This window comes from Parus major, chromosome 2 (assembly GCF_001522545.3).
Source record: "Parus major isolate Abel chromosome 2, Parus_major1.1, whole genome shotgun sequence".
Lineage (NCBI taxonomy): Eukaryota > Metazoa > Chordata > Aves > Passeriformes > Paridae > Parus > Parus major.
In genome coordinates this window covers 136758331-136781577 of record NC_031769.1, presented here as the reverse complement: position 1 = coordinate 136781577, position 23247 = coordinate 136758331, and the positions used below count along the sequence as shown (strand labels likewise).

At 39.7% G+C, this 23247-nt stretch overlaps 1 protein-coding gene across 1 annotated transcript; it reads left to right on the top strand.

The window, feature by feature from the left end:
- The first annotated feature begins 466 nt into the window (after positions 1-466).
- On the top strand, positions 467-20577 carry RAD21 (RAD21 cohesin complex component). Its single transcript, XM_015619052.2, has 14 exons — positions 467-689; positions 4693-4866; positions 6192-6321; positions 8463-8562; positions 9774-9880; positions 10763-10966; positions 11478-11603; positions 11794-11916; positions 13540-13763; positions 14084-14243; positions 14563-14714; positions 16200-16349; positions 16797-16880; positions 18774-20577. Exons 2-14 carry the CDS (start codon positions 4723-4725, stop codon positions 18963-18965), a joined length of 1896 nt encoding a protein of 631 aa, XP_015474538.1. The 5' UTR covers positions 467-689; positions 4693-4722; the 3' UTR covers positions 18966-20577.
- The last annotated feature ends 2670 nt before the right edge of the window (positions 20578-23247 follow it).

The following is a 23247-nucleotide window of genomic DNA, read 5'->3' as shown; positions in this document are numbered from 1 at the left end:
TACATCATACGTGGTCATCATACACTAGTAAATTAGGACCAAGAAAACCATTCTATACACAGTCGAAATCAAGCTAGTCCAAACAAAGAGTGATGCCCGCAGCTGTTCCCCAAGTCAACAAACTACCCCACAGCACAAAACACCTGCAGCGCCCCGGCGGCAGGACGGAGCTGCAGGGATCAGAAAGACCTCAGGGGAAGCAGCCTGTGAAAGAAGAGAACGAAACGATTCTTTCACACGTTTTAAATCGAGCTAATGAAGAACACCAAGCCCCACACAGCCCTCACAGCCCGGCCGCTCCCCGGCGGAGCCGCGCACGCGCAGCTGCCCCACCTCCCCCGCGGCCCCGCCCCCCGCGGAGCCCGCGCGCCGCTGTCACTCAGGGGCCGTTCGTCACCCCCGCGGCTCAGCCCCGCCTCCTGGGGCCGCGCGCACGCGCAGTGGCTGGGCCGGGGCCGGGGGGGAATTTGACCGTAAACATCCTGCGGTTTGAACGGCGCCTTCGCGCGCAGGAAGGACCGCGGCCGCCATCTTGTTTGCTTGAGAGAGCGGCTCGGCTCCGCTCGCCTCCGCTTCGGCTCCTCTCGGTTCGGCCCGGCTCGGCTTCGGCTCAGCTTCGGTTCGGTTCGGCGCCGCTCGGCTCGGGCTCGGCCCGGCCCGGCAGGAGCAGCGAGTGGGCCCGGAGCACGGTAAGGAGCGGCTCCGGCCGCCGCAGTCGCTGCCGCCGCCCGAAGGGGCCCGGCGGGGCCCAGCCGCAGCCCGGCTCTCGGGGTGCTGCCGTCATATTCGGGCTCGGAACCGGCTGTTCGGTCGAGCCCTCCCGGCGGGGAGTGCCCGCCTGGTGCGCCGCGGCACCTGGGGCTCCCCAGGAAGGGCAGGGCCGCCCCGGGACCCTGCTCTGGGGCCGGGTGTCCGGGGCGGTCTCCGGCGAGGCCGGGCGCAGCGGGGCCCGGAGCGCGGCCTGGCGGCGGCACGGGCAGGCCCCGAGGGGAGCGCGGCCGGGGCGGAGGGGGAGCTGGAGGGGCAGCGCGGTCTGTGCACCTGGAGCGGGCACACGCGCGGATCCGCAGGGTCCGCCGGGGATCTGTTACACCGCGGCCCTTCCCCGGGAGAGCCGGGTCACTGGGCAGCCGAGGGAGCCGGGGGGAGGCCCGGGGGCCGCCGCGGTGTAGCAGATCTCTGGCTGTGGGCGCCCTAGACGCACAGCGGGGCTGCTGCCGTCTGGGGAGAGGAACAAGAGCAAAGTTTCATTTGCCAGTCTTCTGTTTTTAAGTGCAATTTTCCTTCTGCCGTGAATGGGGCAGGGTACTGAATGTTCTCACAGCCTCTGTAATGGCAATGAACTGTCTTCTGGACACTGGCAGGGCCCTTTAAAAATGCTGGCCTTTTGAAGAACCAAGATCCTACTCTTATGTACAGTGTTAGAAATTTTGCTATAGTTTTTAAGATTTCTCTGATCGTGATTAGAAATGCGTCTGTTAAATATAAAACAGGGCGTTGTGTTTTTAACAATATCAGAGGATTCTAGGGGTCACTGTGACTTACTGGCATCTTTCATTGAAAATGGCTTTTCTTTAAATTCAGACACAAATTAAGAAACTGCTGTAAATTTGGAGAAGTTACCATTTAGGCCCACATTGTGCGAATGTGGGCCATTAAGCACACTTTCCTTAATCTCTTACTCAGTAAAACTTGGTATTAAAACCGGGGAACGTCAAAGCATTATTAGGGCCAAGCTTCTGTTTTATTTTATGAAGGTTCACTTGTAAATATTTGACATTCTACAAAATTCGGGAAAGCAAAGCCCACTCACCTAAACTTTTAACTAGAGAGGAAGTTGGTGTGATGGGGTAATAAAAGGAGGAGCAAAAACTTAGTGAGATGTACAATAAAATTGAATTACCACAGAAATTAGAGTATTTGCTTTAGTTACCACATCAGTTTAGCTTCTTAAAGGTAAAATTTTAAAAGGTTTTTTACATTTGGGCTCTTTGGATGAACAGTGCAGAGAAATAGCAGCTGAAAAAGATGGAAGTAACATAAGGAATTCTGTTCAATTTAGATACCTTTAAAAATTCGTTAGTACATGGTTTCTGCAAGTTTATTCATTTGACTTAGATCTGGAATTGCACAAAATAGGTTGGGATAATGGAGACAGGGCCTTAAATTAAGAAGATTTCTTTCCTACTGGTTGAGCATTCTGAATGTAGGGACAAGGGCAGGATGCCTGCTGTGGGTTAGGTATGAATGTGGAATTGAGGGAGGAAGACAACAGCGATCATAGGGTTCAGTAATCTCCAGCTCTGTACGGTACTTGTGAGTGATCTGCCTTTTGAATTAGTAACCCTAGTGGGGTGCTGGTTCTATCTGATTATGTAGGTGTGTAGTATATTGTAATTGGAGAGCAGTGAAAGCAGTTCCTGTAACGGAGTGGTGTGGTTTGAGTAATTAATAGACCTTGTAGTGCAACCTCACCCATAGAATTTCTGAAAAATTGTTGATGCAAAAAACAAGACCTGGAGACAAATGGAAAATGCTGTATGTATTTATCAAAGGTATGGCAAGCTGAACTAGTTCAATATCATCTTTTTCAATAATTGATTTTTATGGACATAAGAAATTAAGGCGACTTGACACGGAACTTTAGTAAAGTTCCAGGTGCCACAAAGAAATACATTAAAATTAAGATAAATGTGGATTAACCAGACTATTGTAAAAGTGGCTGAAGGAAGGAGATCAGATAAGGTAGTGGTGAAAAGGCATGGAGCTGTAAGGTGATATTAGTGGAGTTCGTGATGAATTATTTTTCAGTGGCACCAGGTGTTCAGTGTGGTACCGAAACCTGCCAGGGAGGCAGTGTTAATGAGGCCCACACACGTGGCAAGTTTAGTCATGGAAGAAGGACTGGAGAGTGAAGGGTTATGAGTTAAAGTTGAAGAATTCAAAGTACAGTTGCAGAGTCAGGGTAGTTCTTCTGAAGTCTGCGAGGGCCAGCTCAGACTGATGCAGGTGCACGGGGTGATCTCACGCTTCCCCGGATCACCCAGGGCTGTCTGGGCTTAGCAAAGCAGAAACAGCACAGGAGGCCTTAAAAAATATGCAAGGATTGAATTGTCTGCAGGTCTTAAGACAGTGTGATGCCTTTCAAAAAATCCTGAGGGGGGAAAAAAGTAAAATACTTCCTTTAGATTAACGTTCATCAAAAACTTATTTCATTGTGCTTCCTGGAAAAGCCTGCTCATGTCCATCTTTGTGCAGTGCTATCCTTAGCTGTCACACAATCTCAACAAATAAAAATGGCATTTTAACTTTTTGTCAATTTGCAGCTTCATTATGACTAAAAGCTGTTACCTTCACTCCTAAGAGTAGTCTTAATTCTGTATGTTGAATTCATTTGAGTTTAGGCTGAAGGTTGCCTTTATTTCCTTTAAATCCTCTCTGCTGTTCTGATTATGGATGGAATTGGTGGCCAGTCTGTCATTAAGAGAGTAGCTTGATAATCAGTTCTGTTATGCAACTCTCAAAATGGAAAAAAGAAATGCTTGGACTTGACTTTGAGATGTACATTTTTTCATTTGTTATCCAGATGTGTAGAGGTTGGTGTTATTTCCACTGAATCAGTAATGTCAGAGCTTCTCTTGCCCCTGTACTTAAATTCCTAGCAGTGACAATTGTGACTTGCTGTGCTTCCTCTGGCAATTTTTCTGTCGGTGTAGAGTAGGTAAAAACTGAAATGCACTTGTGCCTTTCCTGTTCTTTTTTGATTAATTTTCCTGGGTTGTAGAAACTACTGGAAAAACTCTTAGTGGAGATTCTTCTCCTTTTTTAAAGCAAACTTTTTTTTTCCCCCCCTTTACTTGTAGTTAACTGAATCATATGCTTACCTCATGCATGGAACTGGCATGTTTAGATCATAAGGCATCATGCTGTTCTGATTCCCCATGGTTTGATGTGTTGGCATCTTATCAGCCATAACAAAGTAGTTACTAGATAAATACATAAGAGTATCTTTTTTTTTCTTTTTTTCTTTTTTTTCCCTGGTCAAAGAGAAAGAAAATTTAATCTTAAGGAAGTTTGGAATAAATCAGTCAGTTTTCTCACCACTTTTATCAACACCTCATTAAGAAAATATAAAATGGAGAACAGTCTGTTCAGAAATGAAGACACAATTGTGTTTCCTGTTTAGGAAATTATAGTGAAGTCCAAAAATATTTAGGGCTGTATATTTTAAAAAGGTGACTCTTTTGCTGGGACAATGTACAATACATACTGGTATAGTAGAGTAGTAGCTACTAAATTAAAAGTAGAAAGAAATGGAAGTTGTAGAAAACTACTGTGGAATGAAAACTGAGACGTGCTTCTTTGCATTAAGAGAGTTTGGTATCATTACCCTATAGGTAAAAAGATTCAAGATTATTTTTTCTTGAGGGATGGTAAACATTTCTAAGTTGTGTATGTGGCTGTTAGTGAGTGTTGTTTCAGCTTTATAATTCTTCTGTAATAAATACATATATATGCTATTACATGGACACCATTTTTAAGTGTTGGCTTAAATCTAATAAACAAATAGTCTGACCTCAGTGGTTGAAAATCAAACATGTGCACTTCTTCTGCGGATAAGGGGGGCGTTTACAAGGATGTTCCTCATAAAATATAAGAAGTGGAAATAAATATTTGCCTTTCTCTTTACAGGTTTGCACTTTGGTTTAGATATCTGTGATCATGTTCTATGCCCACTTTGTCCTGAGCAAACGTGGGCCACTGGCCAAAATCTGGCTGGCGGCCCACTGGGATAAGAAGCTGACCAAAGCCCATGTTTTTGAATGTAATCTGGAGAGCAGTGTGGAGAGCATCATTTCCCCAAAGGTATCTATTTTACACTAGTCATGTTACCTTGTAGTGAGAAGAACTTGAGTGTACAGGTGTTAACTACTATTTGGGTCACTGAAGCAAATAAAGTTCTTAATGTTGCTATTGAAAGGGTGGAAAGGTCCATTTAGGTGTGAAATACTTTATTGTGGAACAGGAGGAAATTTTAAGTAGCTTGATGTTTTTACATGTTTGCTTTTCTTCCACTCTACTACTCATGACAATGAAATTTTTCATCTTAGAACTGGTGGTACACTTGTGACTTTTGTCACCTAACAGATGTCAATGTCTTAACAAAAAAAGCAATTACTTGAAAACAAAAGAAAACTTATATACATCTTTTATTTTGGTTAATGCAAGTGTTAACAGTTTTTATAATGCTACTCTAGATCTTAGAAGAATTGCTAAGTGTAAGCAAAAAGTATTGTAGAATCACAGAGATGCTTACTCTTCTAGGGTAGTGATTTGCTTCATTATCACTTTAGGAAGGATTTAGGAAGAAGATAATGTTCATAGACTCACTAGTGAGCTGGAGCATTCTTCTAGAGAAGGGAGAAAATAATTGCACTTCTTCATATACTTTGTGTAAGAGTTCATCAGCCAAAATATTAAAAAGACATTTGAGGTAATAAAAATTTTAAATTCTTACAGGTTGATGTTCAATCTTGTATGGCTTACTCTTTCTATGAGACAATTATTCCATGTACCATTCAACAACAAAAATTTCATGCTCTTTCAGCCTAAAATACTTAAAGAAGAGTCCTTCTATGAATTGTTAGAGCAGTGAGATTGAAGAGGAAAGGAACCTAAAATTGCTTTAGTGTGGCAGTGCTTGTTTATGGGCAAGTTTGTTTATTCCAGTGTTTATCTCTGATTTTCTTTTTAACTGCAGGACAGAAGATGGAGAGGTAGCTAACAGTTTTTAACCAGATTTTACTTAACTAAATCATTATTTATGGCTGTCCAACTTTTTGTATTTTTCACTTGTTCCACAATTAGCAGAGTAGCAAAGGTGGTGGAAAATAAGATATGGTAAAAATAGGCTTTGTCACTTACTTTTTAACTAGACAGAGCAGTGTTTGGAAATTCCTGGAGTGAGCTGCTATTAATTTAGTAATTGCCAGGTCATCCATCAATAATGTAATAGGTATCATCTTCAGCTGTAGACTTTGCATTCTTTGCTTCTTCAGATTTGTGCTGATTTTTATATTTGTTTTGGATATTTGATTTTATTGAGAAAATTAACGTAAAGCTGACTGAGGTGTTGTTTAAGGGGGAAGTGAGGATACAGCTAACTCACTGATTGTGCAATGTGTTTTTAGGTGAAGATGGCACTTCGGACCTCAGGACATCTTTTACTAGGCGTTGTTAGAATCTACCACAGGAAAGCAAAATATCTTCTTGCAGACTGTAATGAGGCTTTCATTAAGATTAAGATGGCTTTTCGTCCAGGTATCTGTCTTTATCCAAGTGCTCTCTGAAAAGTTACATTGATAAATGTATTTATTAAGAAGACATACAATTCTGCCTTCTTATTCTGTATAATTACATAATGGTAGAGGTTATAGAAGTAATTATTGCAGCTGGCTGTCTGACTGAGTTGTCTCCTGAATAACATCTTGTAACTGAATTCTGAACAAAAACTACTCCTAATGATGCTGATTCAGTAAAATCCCACTTTGGCTGTTGCTGGTGTATGATATTAAATGGAAATACACTGAATGGTTTTTACCTTTGGTCTGAAAAAGGCCAGTGCCCTACTGAATAGAAGCACAGAAGGGGACTGGTTTCCATCAGTGGTGAGGATTCTTTTGCTATGAGTTAAAAAAGAAACATGAAAGTAAGCTGGTTTTCTACCACTTTCACATTTTAGTTTCTGAAAATAATGTGAACTGTAATGTGTGCATCAAAGATAGTTTTCCTTTTGTATGTTTGCAACATAATTTCCCCCTCTATAGCTGCTTACTTAAATATCTTCCATGAAGATGGGGTGCCGTATTAATATCTGAAATTACTTTTCCATCCAGCAGTCAATTATTCAGCTTTCATTCTTTCATGCCTTTAGAGATAGTTTTCTTTAATTTTGGCCTGGGGAACTTTTTTTCAGCTGAAGTGTAGCTGTGGCAGTGATGTTGCTGGATGCATACTGCTACTAAATCATTTTACCTTTCTAAGTTAGTGAGTGCAATAGATTGAAAAGCTGAACTTGAGGGAGACTTTTTGTTTTGTAAAAAGGCAACCCTTGAAAGCCAATGCAGCAGTAACTTGAGAAAAGTTACAGTATGTCATGCCTTTGTCTTCATTTCCTGATCTACAGGTTGTTATTCAGGCATTGAATTCAAGTACTTACTTTTATGTAGCTTTCAGTGGTAATTTGTTGACTGTTGCTAATTTTTTGTTTACTACTGTGTTTAACTTCTCTGGGTGATAAGAACATAAATTTGTTTTAACATCACAAGGCAATCTGTTTTCCCAATTTTCACTCCTAACAGAGCGCATGTTGAAGGTGAAGCACCTTAAAATCAGGATTTGCAAAAAGTGGCGTGCTGGCCTGACAGAAGCTGAGGCACTGGTCTTTATTTTCAGTTTAAAATTTGTGCCTTATGCATTAAGTCTTTCTGTTCCGAGAATCATTTACATGTTTCATTTTAAGCAGCAGACAAGTAAAAATATGGAACAGCCCTGAAAGGATGGACTAGATTTCTTCATTCCTAGTCAGGTACCATGATGAGTAAGCTACAGACTCATGCTTGTTCCTGGTCTCTCTGGACAGTGGTTCTTTGATTATTCATTGCAGAGGGGAGCACTGTGAGCAGAGTGTTTCTGAAGTACCTACCTCAGAATTGCCTGTGTTGTATGTGTGGGTCAGAAGGCAGAGCATAGAGCTCAAATCTTCTGCAAGTTACAGAAGGAATTGAACCTGCATTTCCCATGCACTTTCAAGTGCCTTGACCTTTTAAGACTTTGAATAAAAGAGAGGGACCAACTACTGGCACTGGTTTTGTGATGGCCAATCTGATAGTCATGCTCTGAGAATGCCTGCTGAATAAGAGTAAGCATCTCTGGAGGATAAGAAAAGGTATGTGTGTGGTTTTGGTAATACAGCTCTTTTATGTGCAGAAGCCTAGGAGTTAGTGAGCCCGAAGTGCAATCAGTACTGTTCCAGGACTTCTGGAACTGAGTAAAGGACCAGTAGCAAAGCAGTCACACTGAGCTGCTGCTATAATGTAGAACCTGACTTATACCATGTATCATGATAAAATTATTTTGGAGCAGGAACCTGTAGTGTTGTGAAACATACGATGCCTGTGTCGGCTGCACAGCTCTGCACAGTGCCACACAAACATTAGTGATTGATTTCAGGCTTCTGGGATTATATAGACAGTGCGATGGCTTGAGTATATATGTTTTGAATGTAGTTTGAATTTCACTTTACTAGCATTATCTAAGGTTTCTTTGTAGGTGTCTCAGCATCAGTTCAGCTCAAAAAATGTAAAGACAATAGGCTCGTGCAGAGAACATGGTAATGGCACGATGAAAAATGCTGTCCTTGTAAGGAATGGGCACTCATGTCTGTGTGTTCTTCTTTGCAGGAGTTGTTGATTTGCCTGAGGAAAACAGAGAGGCTGCGTACAATGCTATTACCTTACCTGAGGAGTTTCATGATTTTGACCAACCACTTCCTGATCTAGAGTAAGCTTGGGGTTTTTTTCATTTCCATGAAAATGGTAATTGGTTTTATTTCAGGAGAATCACAGAATCACTAGGTTGGAAAAGACCTCCAAGATGATGGAGTCCAACCCATGCCCTAAGACCTCAACTAAACTGTGGCACCAAGTGCCACATCCAGTCTTTTTTTTAACACATCCAGGGATGGTGGCTCTACCACCTTCTCAGGCAGACCATTCCAATACTTAATCACTCTTCCTGTAAAAAAACTTTTCCTAATAGTCAACCTGTGTGAGAACCTGGTTTTAAACAGCTAACTCATTGCTGAAGGTAAAAAAAAAAAAAAAAAGTCTGTAAGTAACTTCTATTCTTAGGTCTTTTAATAAGAAAGTGTGCAGTCATCTTTGTATTGATTTTAAGTTCTTAGTAGCATTGACTTTAACTGAAGTTAAAGCTGTCCTTACAGGAGCTTTTGGGAAACTCAAATACCTATTATAACTTCCTTTTTCTTCTGTTCAAAGCACCCTACATCATTAGGTGTACCAGCATCCTTAGGTTAGACAAGATTAGTTTTATGAAAATGTAGTTGACCTTCTGTAGTGGCACTTTTTAATTCTTAAAAGTTCTTAATACTTAGGGGTTACTTGTATATAGAATAGTATACAGCCTGAATAGTTCTTAATTTTTAAAAAAACCGATGTATTTTATTATTTTTTATTTAAATTATTCATAAGGGAGAATTTAGAATACAGTTTACTCAGTGTTCAATTTAGTTCAAATTCAAATTAGAGTATATACTAATTTGAAGCTGCATAAAATTTCTGTGTGTTATTAAGAAATGTACCTTAATACACCACAAAGGGTGTTAACTTCGTAGTGGTGCACAATAGTGTTTGATAAACAAAATTAATAGCTTTAGAAGTTGAAGGGGTTGAAGGTTTTTCTTAATTGTTAATTTGGCCTTTGAAATTAGTAATCCCAACACAGCAAGGAGTAAGAGAGGTTACTGATACATTTCCCAGAAGCTAATGCAATTTGGATGATAGGTTTGAACCATTAAAAGTCTCACTATTTTAAGTAGTAGTTTCTATTCAGTGTTCACTGTTATTTTTTTCAATAATTGACTTGAATGTAAAATTGCTTTTTACTGAATAATGTCATGTTTATTTTAGCAGGCTTTATCTGTTGCTCGTTTTTTAATGAGATTTTTAATAATTGCCTTCTGTTTGTTTAAGTGATATTGATGTGGCTCAGCAGTTCAGTTTGAACCAGAGTAGAGTGGAAGAAATTACAATGAGAGAAGAAGTAGGCAACATCAGTATCCTCCAGGATAATGACTTTGGTAAAGATCTCATGTGTTATTATGTGTTGATAGCTAATTTCAGTTATTGTAAGATACAATTTTGCAATTACTATGGAATGTCCAATAAGCACTAAACAAATTACATCAAACATACTATGGTTTTGGATGTTTTAATTTGTTCATGCCAGTTTTTCCAGAAAGTCTGTCCTCTAATGCTCAGCAAACTTCTAGCTGTCTAGAATAGACAGAAAGAAAGAAAAGCTGAATATTCAGTCAAGTTAATCATTGAAGTACTTTGACAGTTACAATTTTCACAATGTGGTGTGAATATGAAATGAGCTAATCAGAAGCTTGCTCTGAGAAACCATTGGGAGATGTCTGTAGCTGAATCAGTTACTGGTGATGAGTTTGCTACTTTAGGTGTCTTTTTAAGGACAGTGTTCTAACAATTGAATCAAAGACTAAAGACAATTTTATTTTAATATCTTGTTCCCAACTTATAGTATTTTAATCTATAAATCAGTAATTGTCTTGAAGGAAAAATCTGAAAATGGGGTTGACTGGGTATTGGTTTGTTCCCTGTACTAGAAGCCCATCCTTGAGGCATAATGCACGATGTCTTTGAATTCCATTGAATTCTTTGGTTTCTGTTCAGATAAAGTTTAGTAGGATCTTGCTAACATCAATTCAAATAAGTACAATAAAAAGCTTTGAAAAGGAGATTATTTTTATAATTGTTTGAATAGTATTTTTTGCAATGGTATTGCTGGTTACAATTCCTTACATCTTGTCATTAACTCTGCAAATAGGATAAATTGAATTAAAGTTTGGTCTTACATATGGGCCTTCGTTGACTGGTTAGGTAGCTTTCTTGCATCTTGTTTTTTTAGCACGTAGAGCAATGCAATTTTATTCTTGCAGGTGACTTTGGGATGGATGATCGTGAGATGATGAGAGAAGGTAGTGCATTTGAGGATGACATGCTGGTGAGCACTAGTGCTTCCAATCTCCTGCTAGAACCTGAACAGAGCACCAGTCACCTCAATGAGAAATCTAATCACCTGGAATATGAAGACCAATACAAAGATGATAATTTTGGAGAAGGAAACGATGGTGGAATATTGGGTAAATTTGAGAAATTTGTTTTTCCCTATCCTACCTCCTGCCTTAAGTAATAAGTTCTTGGGTAGACGAGGGGAAGTTGTTTCTTTTGTTGCCAAGATCAAACTTGGCAAAAAATCAAAAATCATAAATTATATGATCATACTTGTTGTCAAAGTTATGCTTTGTACAGTGGAATTCTGGTTTGTGTGTATTACAGCAGTGTAGATGACTCACAGCATATAAAGTGTTGGCATACTTAAAACAAAGTTCTAAAAAATTAGATGTAAGATGCAAATGTGTGGCAAGTATATTGTAATAGAGGTTATCTGTAAGCTCAGAATTAGAGCTGAAATGCCCTTTCAAAGAGCACTGCTACATTCTTCTATGTCAGCATTGAATGTACTGGTTTCTAGCTTCTGCACTATCTTCATCTGTTTTGTAATAAACTTGTCTGTACTTCTTTGTAAATTTATCTATACTTACTTCATCCATTTGTGGATGCAAAACTGATTCTTTCATATGGTTGCTTCAGATGACAAACTTCTCAGTAATAATGATGGTGGTATTTTTGATGACCCACCTGCACTCTCAGAAAGTGGAGTAATGATGCCAGAGCAGCCTCCCCACGATGATATGGATGATGATGATAACGTATCAAGTGAGTATGATATAGGACCAGATCTAGAATTACTTCCAACTCATGTAGTTTGGATTCTAATTCCTTAAAAGCATACTCAGCTCAAAAGTATGAAATGTGGTAAACCACCTGAAGGTGTGGAGAAGGGGATGGGAGGGGTAGCACAGGCTGTTAATGTTTTGACCTAGTGCAAGGTTCTTGTAATTGGCAGTGGGAGGCCCGGACAGCCCAGACTCTGTGGATCCGGTGGAACCGTTACCAACCATGACTGACCAGACAACGCTTGTGCCCAATGAAGAGGAAGCTTTTGCTCTGGAGCCTATTGACATAACTGGTGAGTGAGCTGTTGGGGGAGTATTTTACACAGTTTGTCAGAGACCACCTTGGCTTGATGGAGTGGAAATGAACGTGTAGCACTGCTGCTGACTGCTTCTTACTTGGGAGAGATACCAGGGCTTAAGTGCTGAATTCCTTTTATTCTAATAGTAGCCCTCCAGTACTTTCCAGGGAGGTAGCTTACATGGGGTGGTGTCAGAGAATCAGTCAGTGCATGTAACAGCATGATATTGTAGCTTTGGATAAACATGCTAGTTAAAATGCAGTGAGTTGGAATGGAGCTCAGTATGTCTTTAATTCTAATACGGTATCTGTAGTGCAGCACAGTTCTTGATATGCTGTGTTTGAAGGGCAGGAGTGACTGTTTACACCAAGAACGAGTGCTGTTCTAGTGATTTGTAGCTTTAATGAATTGCTGATTTCAGGAAGTGCACCTTTGAATTTCTGCTAAGTAGGGATTTTCCTTGTCTTTTTCTTTAATGCAAGAAACGTGCTTATTTTAACTGATACTGTATTTGGCTTATTATATACTGACCCCTGCTTTATTTAAAAATGAGTATCTGGAAAGGAAGTTGCTTGCCCTGTGCTTTTAGACAGCTTCCAGCCCTGATTCCCTGCTTGACCAGTGGGAGAGCTCTGGCACTGCCCTCTCGTGGCAGGCTGGCAGCAGGGGACCAGTTCATCTGCTGGGACCAGCAAAGACAGCATTTGCCAGAGCTTCAGGGTCTGCTGCAGTGTACCAGGCTGTGAGCACAGTAAAGTTATCCTAGAACAAGGTCAAAAGTTTACAGTTAAAATAACCACCCACATTAACTCTACCAGAGCTCAGGTAGGGCTTAGGGGAAAAAGTGGGTGTGGTATTTTAAATCTGTGATTAGAGTCATAGAAAGGCTGGGATTGGAAGGGATCATGAAGATCTAGTTCTGACTGTCTTGCCATGAGCAGGGACACCTTCTACACCTAGACCAGATTGCTCAGAGTTGCATCCTAGCCTTGAACACAAGGGATGTCCTATCCCTTTACAGGGATGGGACATCCACAACTTCTCTGAGCAGCCTGTTCCAGTGCCTTGCCACACTCACAGTGGAGAATTCCTTTCTATTACCTAGTCTGAACCTACTCTGTGAGTTGGCAGCCATCCCACTTACCCTGTCACTACATGTCTTTGTGAAAAGTCTCCTCCATCTTCCTTGTAGGCTCTCTTTAGGTACTGGAAGGCCACAATTAGGTTACCCCAAAGCTCCCTTTCCTCCAGGCTGAACAAAACCAAATCTCTCCATCTTTACTCATAAGAGAGATGCTCTGGTCAACTCAGTGGCTAGTGTTTGCACCAGCCTAACAAGCAAGCCATTGGAGAGAGAGGCATGTGCAGATGAGGACATTGAGGCTTAGGCAGATGGAAATTCACAGAAGAATTTGTAGGTTATGGGACAGCATTCATAGTATTTGACATTTTATATTGCACATAGGTTTTAATCCTTCTCACAAAGTTAGTGTTGCCTTAGATTCTTGAGACAGCTTTATATCTGGGCAGGTAAGATCTATAGAGAACTTGCAGGATTCTTTTATAGCGTGGTACCTGTTTGAGCTAACCTTCATTGCTTGCTAAAAATCTCAACAGTCAAGGAAACCAAAGCAAAGAGGAAGAGAAAGCTGATTGTGGACAGTGTAAAAGAGCTGGACAGCAAGACTATTCGAGCCCAATTAAGTGACTACTCTGATATTGTTACTACTTTGGATTTGGCACCTCCTACTAAGAAATTGATGATGTGGAAAGAAACTGGTGGAGTTGAAAAGCTTTTCTCTCTGCCTGCACAGCCTTTGTGGAATAACAGGCTACTGAAGGTAATGTTTTTGTGCAAGTTGATTTTTAAATGGACTATATTCAGGATTGTGCCTCATGTATGGCAAACATCAGCATATAAATAGTGATATAGTGATGGCAGTATTCATAATTGGGAGAAAAAGCATATTAAAAGAACTAAGGTAAATATTTTAAACATTGCTGTTATCAATTACAAAAAAAAAATATGATTTTTCAAGAGTTAGTACTGTTGGAAAGGAGTTTAAAAACTGAGAAAGATAGCCCATAATTACTTGATCCAAAATGAAATAAAAGGACACTGAAAGCTGCAGTAGTGAATAATGTACTCTTTCGTCTCTAGCTCTTTACTCGCTGTCTTACACCTCTGGTACCAGAAGACCTGAGGAAGAGGAGGAAAGGTGGAGAAGCTGACAATCTTGATGAGTTCCTGAAAGACTTTGAAAACCCAGAAGTTCCCAGAGAGGAGCAGCAACAGCAGCAGCAGCAACGAGATGTCATTGGTTTGTGTCTTGTCAAAGATGCTCTGCTTTCCCTCAGAACAATTTTTTCCTCTTTTATCTGTGCTTTGTATTAAGTTATCAAAGATTATTTATGTATCAATGAGCTTTGTAATGGTTGTTTAGCTTGATGTACAACCTGTGACCTAAAATAATGTTTTTTTCCTAGGAATAGGGGATGCTTAGGAATTGTTTGAACCAGTGGATTGAAAGTGCAGATTGTTGAGAGTGCTCAATTCTAATAGCAGATTGGATTTTGGTACAGTTTCTAATCACATTCTTAAGTATCTAAAAGAATAATTTTTTTTTTGGTGGAATATAGATGAACCTATTCTGGAAGAGCCAAGCCGTTTACAAGAGTCGATGATGGAAGGCAGCAGGACCAACCTGGATGAATCGGTTATGCCACCCCCACCAGCTCAGACTGGTGTTAAACGCAAACTGCAGCAAGTAGAACCAGAGCCAGTGTTACCTGTGAGTAAGCTTTTACAATTTTTTTTATGGGGAATGCAATTTTTTTTATGGGGAATGAGAAGTGGGCAATGTCTTTGAATAAGAAATGACACAAATTTGAGGTCCTAGTTTTCTGTGGTCCCTTGAGATTGACTGCGGTAGTGTCAGAACATTTGTCATTCTGGTGCCTTTTTAAGGTGAAAAGCTACTGAAACATTTAAAATGCTGGTATGATAAAGAAATTACACTATTCCCTCCAGTAAAAGTCTTCAAGGAGTCTAGTGTATTGCTTATCAAGTTCTGCTTGGCAAGTGTATATGAACAGCTTCCATGAAGCAAGGATTGTGTTAGCTGCATAAACTTCTTTTAAGACAGCCCTAGTGTTCCAGGCTTGAGGTTTCAAAGAAAAACTTTGATTGTGTGGAGATATTTCCTAGTTGAGTTGTGAGTACACTTGGACATTAGCTGTGGTACAATGTAAAATGAAACTTCTTGTGAAGGGAAGAGGAGGGAAATGAGCAAAATGAAAGATGTATTTTTCTGAATGCTTGTGTGGTACAAACAGTCCTGGTTTATGCTGTGTCTCATATTTTTTAACCTTACTTTTCACATTCCTAGGCTAACAGGTTGTTCACTGTAGAATGGGACTGTTAAATGTTACATGATCTTATTAAGCAGGGTGGCAGCTGCTGCTTCTTGTGGTCGTGTCATGTGGTGAAATTGTCATTGGCTGTGCTAAGTCAGTGTAATTGGGGGTGTTGGGAATTTGTGATTATCTTAGAGGCCGGGTCAGGCCTTTAGCAGCATGTATAACCTGTAGTGATACCTGCTGTGTGACTACATCAGAAGTTGCTTAACCATTTTAGGGTATGTGTAGGAACAGTTTCAGGTGTTGGTAACTTTACTGGCAGGCACTTCATTGTTTGTAGATTCAAGGGGAGAGTACCATATATTAATTTTATTAAAACTGTCTACATAAATCCCATTAAATTGCTTTTCTGTATTTTCCTCTTAACATACGTATTTTCTGAGAATATACTTGAGCACCAAAGTAATTCATACGTTTTCAGAAACTTTGCAGGTACCATTGTTTTAATTCCTTTGTGTTTGTATTGATGAGAACAGCATTTTGATATTTTGAAGATGACTAGTTAAAGTGTGTGAATGTAGCAGTGCATCTGGTGGTGTGAGATTTTAAATTTGCATGTGCTGATCCAAGGAATGAGATCAGTAGTTTGGATGGTGGCATAAGTGAAGTTACTGGAAAGCCTTTTTACTTTATAGTGGTATCATAATTTCTGGTTTGAGTAGAATCTAAAGGATTGAAAATACAGATATGGACAGCAAAACGAAATTGCTTTTTGGTTTTCAAAAATGAAAAATTCTGACAAATGGCTAAGAGTAGATACTTGTATTTTATTAAACTGGTCTGTAGCTCCATCATTCTGTTGTAAAAGAACTGACAAAATTATACTATTTGTTTAACTGTATTGTGTGCTCTTAAAGCATCCACCATCACAACAGCTGGAAATACCACCTGTAGAAATGCCTCCAGAGGAGCCCCAAAACATCTGCCAGCTAATACCAGAGCTAGAACTTCTGCCAGAAAAAGAGAAGGAGAAGGAAAAGGAGAAAGAGGAGGAGGAGGAGGAAGAAGTAAGAACTCTGTGTACCAGTTTGTGTTTCCCAGAAATGGATAAATATTTGACTATGGATTCAGTAAAAGGCATAAGAAATAACTCTTGTCTGTTCTTACTAATAGCCCTTGGAAATGTAATTGTTAAATTATTTCATGACCATTTAATAATTATTTAATTTTATAAATTACATCTATGTTCGGTTTTGAATTAGTGTTCTCCTGTTCTCACCCACAGCTGGATTAAACCACTCTATATGTTTACAATGCCTTAGATAGGAACTTTTGAACTTAATAGTGTGGTTCATTTTGAATAGCTTGTGCCACTTAATCAAAGTAGCTTTTTGCAAGAAAACCAGCCATGTCCTCAAGTGGGATAACTTGTGTCTTAGCTACAGTATTTAATAGCCTATGGTAGCGAACTGAACAAACTTCACTGATGTCTTTTATTTTTCACCTGCTTCCAGGAAGAAGACGGCACAGGGGGTGATCAGGATCAAGAAGAAAGAAGATGGAACAAGAGGACTCAACAGATGCTCCATGGCCTTCAGGTACACATGATCATTTTTTTTCCTCCTAAAGTAGCTTTTGAGTGTGTCCACTGATGCTTTTGAGTTGAGTTAAAAGGTCAAGAAAGCTTTCTTTGCAGTTGATGTTACAGCCTAAGATACCAATTAGAGGGGAGAAAATGCATGTACTTGATTAAATCTTCATTAAATAATTGTATTAAAATGAAATCTGTACTTTTATAATTGTCACTTACTGTTCAGAGAACATTTGAATTAAAATTTTTCACTTAAGTATTTTTCAACCTTTAAGCCCACACTTGGTGTGCAGCTAAGATTCTCAGAAATTTAAATTTTAAAATAATGACTGCAATTTTAATGAAACCAAAGCACCTCTGACTTTGTTCTATGTGTCTTTAGCCAAACTCCTATAAGGGTCTAGGGATAACACCTTTGTACAGGATGTTTACTTTCTGGCTAGGCTAGTTTGAAAACTTGCATGCCACGAGAAGCTGAATCACGTAACTGCTGTGGAAATGTGACTTTGGCTGATTTCTGGCATGGCTTCAGTCTGCACAGACATATATCTGTGTGTAGGACGGATTCTTGCTTGCTGGAAATAAAGAGGCTTTTTCTGATACGATGACTGAGCACCACAGTGTTAATCCTGAACTGAAGTGCAGACTGTTCCTCTGCTTATTGGTCTCTGTGTTTGTCCTCCACATATTCTTGGACTACCTTTGCCTTTCAGCCTGGTCTGTAGCTCCTTTGTTCCCTTAAACATTTTGGAGGCTCATGAGATTTGGCTGTCACTGAATGCCACATCCCAAATGGTCACACCCCCACCCCGCCCTTCTCTCTCCCAGCTTTAAATGCAGAGCATGATGCCATATGGCATGGGTTATCCTTTTGGCCAGTTAGGGTCAGCTGTCCTGGCTGTGTCCCCTCCCAGCTTCTTGTGCACCTCCAGCCTACTTGAAGCAAAACATAGCACCACCACATGAGCTGTTGTGAAGAAAATTAATTCTGTTCCAGACCAGATCAGTACAACTGATTAAAATAAAAAATAGCTTCAAAATATTTTTTAAAGTATACAGATGTTGATTTGGTAGTGTTGTGGAATATTTTCCTCTCTGAATGTTTTATCATGGTTTCTGAAGAGAGCTTTAGAAATTCTCTTTGGCCATTGCTAGCTTTTTTTCAATTCTTTCTTCCATGTACCAGAAAGAACATCACATTGGATGACTGAAACATTAAATCTGCAGTGTGATTTGGAGTTTAGATCTTACCAAAATAATTTGGTTTGGCCAGCCAAATATCTTTCCATCTAGTTGAAATCCATTCCAGGGCAGGCAGTTCTGCTTTAAATTGAACACTTCAGTTGTTGTCCTGGCCAGCAAAAAGATGTATTATCATAATTTTTTTTAATATATATTCTTGCCAAGACTTTGAGAAAATCTAAATGACTTTGGGTACTTAGTTTAAGACAGAGGAGTTTTAGAAATAAACAGGCTTTCACCTTGGGAAAATTATGCATCTTTTAAAGAACATTAGCTCTTGAAATTTTACGTTATTATTTTTGGAATTGCATTTATTTTGAGAAATAAAACTTGATTTATTTTATTTTATTCCTATTACAAAAAAATTGTCCTGTAGTCAGAAAAGAATGGTTAGCTAATGCTGCAGAAATAATATTTTGTGCTATACTACAGTGTTTCTGGAATACGTTCAGCACATGCAAGAATGATTTTTCAGACATCTCTGGAAAGCCTACTAGGTTTTATGTAGCTAAGATTCATAAAGGAATTTTCACGTACATGTTGTAATATTCCCATCCTTCTGAATCCCTCAGTGTCCTGGAATTGATCTTGCCAAGAGACATTGTTGTTTCTGTGTAGTTCTCTTTTTAACTTGTGGTATCAATGTTGTGTTTTTCAGAGAGCTCTTGCTAAGACTGGAGCAGAATCTATCAGTTTGCTTGAGCTTTGCAGAAATACTAATAGAAAACAAGCAGCTGCGAAGTTCTACAGTTTCCTGGTACTGAAAAAGCAGCAAGCTATAGAGCTGACACAGGAGGAGCCCTACAGTGACATCATTGCCACCCCTGGTCCCAGGTTTCACATTATCTGAATGGTTCCCTAGAGCAGAGCCAGTGCTCGTCTCACCAGTGTGTGCGTGTCTTGCTCCGTCTGTAGGGCCCACAAGACCATTGCTGAAAATTTAGATTTTATTGTCTGTATAAAGTCCTTGGTTCTTTTCTTGGGATTGTTTTGGGGTTTGTATTTTAACTTTACCACTCAAATTTTTAGTGAAACTGCTGGCTGGGTTGGGTGACTTGAGCTACAGCTACAGAAACCAGACATCTCAAGCACCCAGATAAAGATTGTTTTAGCAGCTCAGAGCAGATGTGTGCAATATTGGTGCATGTGATGTTGAGTATCAAAATGTCTTACAATAATTTGACTAGTTGATTCAATAGAGGTATTTCTAACCTATACAAGTAAATCTGAACGGCCAACCTTTTGTCTGATTAAAAATGTTGCCAAACTCATCTGAAGTAATGTTCGGTCTGCTTCTCATAGCAGTAGTTTTTTCCCCCTTCTCTAGATCTTTGTGCATACCGTGGGTCTCTTAAAGCTGCCAATATGAAAGGTAGTGCCTGATATGTCAGCTTGCTGTGTCACTGCATTTTTGCAGTCAGATTTTTGTAGCCCTTGATGCTAAGGGGAAACGAGTGTCTGTGGAAAGCACTTCCTCTACATGATACATGAAAGGACAGAACAAATGAAGCATTTTAGACGAAACATTCCTTTTCACTTATCACCTTGTTATGGTCCACTACTGACAATGGCTAATTACTGTTAATAAGTGACAAAACTAGTAATTTCATTTAACCATTTAAGAAATCATGCTTTAGGTTTGTTAGAGCTGTATATAAACTCCAGACTTTTTAAAACAGACTTCTAGATTGTAAATTATCTGATTTTTTTATTAAGCATACAGTAAGAAAATCCAACAGTAAGAATAAGAAAAGTTGCTAAATTCAAATACCACCTGTACCAAAAGGGCAACAAACCTTGAATATAGAGTACAGATGGACACAATTCCATTTAATTGTGTAGTGTATTAATGGCTCTTCAGATATATTTATGGTTTTTAGTGTCAATTTTTTCTGATAATGTACACTTCCATGTTCAAAACATTTTATCAGTTTTGCAAAAGAGGTGCGGTTTGATTTTATTTCTAAGGAATGAAGCTTTACTGTTAGATCAGGTAGCACCAGAAGTTATGTGAATATGTTGATTATGGAGACCTGTCTTAACTTTTTTTAGGGCAAAATTATTCACACTGAAGGTTCTGGTTTTAATGTTGGCACTTTTGTGAAATACTTTTGGGACTCTGAAATTTCAATGTATACTCAACTGTAAAATTATGTGAATGTTTAAAAACTCTTGAGACTACATGATGACCATGTTTTAATAATCCTTGAAAAAATTAATTGTATAAAGTTACTGCAGCTTTATTTTCAACATGATGTGCCTGTAAAACCATAATTTTCCCCTTTGTAAAAAGAGACATTGTAGATAACTTGAATGTTTAATTATAGAAAAGGTCATTAGTTTCTTGTTACACATTTTTAGTCTGGTTTTGTTGCTTTTAAGGTTAATATTCATGAAAATAGTTGATGCTGTTATGTATAACTTTTCTAATAAAAGTTGTGTTATAAGCTGTTATGTATTAACTCTGTATCTCATTTGAACACCTCCCATTTATGTAGGAGAGACTGAGCACTAAGAGATTGGTTATTTTGGTATTAGGTATGGAAAGTTTTAGCTCTTTAAAAGATTAAACTTGAAGATGTAAATAGATTTCTTGCCATTAGGGAGGAAGCATTACTCTACTGGCTGTACTGTGCTTTTGTTCAAGGATTCTATGCTAGGGATACGTTTGTGGAAAATTATGGGAGACTGTCTATAAAATGTGATTCATCTACATGCCTGTCCCTTCCGAATGCCAGAACATATCCAGCTTGGATTCTTTTAGCTCTGCTGTTCCCTTGCTTCTGGAATTGCCTCTGCATGTATGTTGGTGCCTCTGAAGTTACATGCTTCTCCTGGTGTATCCAGACATTTGGATCCAAGCCTGTGGCTGCAGCACATGGAGTCAGCTGGTAACCTCTAGAGTTAATACATAAGGGCAGTGAATTCTGACTGACATAGGCTGAGTGAACTGGCTTAGTCTGGGCTCCACACACAAGGGACAGTGCTGCTTTTGAGTGACGTGTGGGAGCAGCCAGGCCCATCCTGCTCGTGCTGTAATTCCTGTGGGAATGCAGGCTGACCTGTGCAGAGCCAGCCCAAGTCAGTGTGTGCAGGTACAGCACTGGGAAAGTGACTTTTATTCCTTTGGTTTGAGCGGTGTGAGAGACAAGTGTGGGACCTGGACCCTTAGGCTAGGATGAAAGCTCTGGTACAGTTTTATCACCAGTTTGTCTCTGTGTTACACCACTGATCAACACTCAAGACAAGTTGATTTTGCACAAATGTATGCCTGGTGACACTAATCTGGGGCACTGAATGCAAGCTCTTTTATCATGTACAAGGTTTGTTACTAGTTCTGACCATGGCCTGTGAGTAGTACCAACAGGCTTGCATTTCTTGGAAAGGAGGCTTTGTGGTAATGCACTGATCAGTTGTTCAATGAAGTCTAAGGAATGTGTTATATAGCTCCTCCATCTACAAGAAGTGTATTTCCCTTCTCTGTTACGGACACAAATGATGAGATAAAGAAGGACTCTTCACAGCATTTATTGTTTGGACAACATTCATTGTTTTCACTATGACTTCTGTTAGTTATTTTAAAAGTGCTTCAATATCTTGGTAAAGAAGTACAGCATCTGCATTTTATTATGGTTCCTCCTCAAATGTTGAAATGGTTTTAAAGAAATTAACCATAAGCATTCACTTAGTGTTTACTAGATAGGAAGGCATTTTTGTCGCAGCTCAGTGAGTAACATCTCTTTTCAAAAAGCTGTCTTGGGAGGGATTTAGATTTGATCGAGAGCATTACTGTAAAATGTGTTCTTCAGTGCTTCCCAGTCAGGCTGGACTGGCTCTAGTGCCTTTGGCTGTAGTGCTGCACTGCAGCAGTGAGGGGGAGGAATTGCTGTGAATGCTTCTCTGTGCTCCATCTTCCCGTTGGTGGCAGTTTTGTTCTATCTGCAAAGCTTGACTGCTCACAGTGGGGGCACTATGCATGCCCTGCTTTCCAAATTACTCCTCCTTGGTGTGTAAAAAAGAGAACAGTTTCTATTCCTTCAAAGAGATTGAGTTGTTGAATGAATACCTGCCCTATGTGTGTGATCACCTTGAAGACACACTGCTCTGTTTTACTCCATCTGGGGTGGAAAGGAAGAAGGCAGGTGATGTTACCTACAGCTGGAGGTTAAATAGTGCTCTGTTTCTGGGAAGGGTGTGAGTAGAGGATTCTTCCTAATTCACAAGATACGATTTAAACCAGTTTGTTAAGCAATGGCCCGGTAGCTGTTGTCTGCAAATTGGCTTCAAGGACTTTGTTGGAGGGTCAGGTATATGGTGCTGATGATGTTGATCTGTGCCCATTTCTGTGGGCACGAAACTGCCTTTTCTGCTTGGGTCTTTCCAGCTGACATCCTACACAGGTAAATCAAGGAAGTCTAATTTCCAATGGTTATTTTTAACTCATGTTAACTTGTTCCACTGCTACACCCGGGTCTGTGTCATGGTACTTGATACTATTTTTTTGAGGGGAGTGAGGATAAATTTTTCTGTTTCTAAACCTCTAAAGCGTCCATAGATTGTATGGACGTCTTTCCTCGAGTCATTGAGTTTAGCTTTGTGCTTTTTCAGACCTTTCCTCTGTTCTGCCTCCAGGAAGTGTCTGGAGTATATACTGTGCATTTCTGCAACATGAGCATATAGAAAAGCTGAACTACAAGAAATAAATTGTCCCAACACACAAGGAAAAAAGGACAGTTCCTTGCATTTCTTGCTGGCCTCTGAAGGTCTGTTAAAGCCATGGGAGAGACAAGAACAGGAGGTAGAAAGGAAGATTTTCTCTAGCTCTTAGGAACTGGTTTTTTATTTGTTTTAGCTTGAAACATCTTTATGCAGAATATAAAAAAAAAACTGAAATCACAGGTAGGAGAAAATATTCTTATTAGCCAAACACTAATATTAGTGTTGTATTATAAGTAGAATAAAGTGCCAGAAACTTCCTGGAAGAACACACCCTCCACTTTGATTTGGCCCTTGATATTCACCAGCAGCCAGGAAAGATAGAAGCAGTCATGAGCAGGGTCTCTACAAGTTCTCTTTTCCACAGCTTTCCTTGCTTAATTTTTTGCCTATTTTTTGTTTTCAATAAAAACATT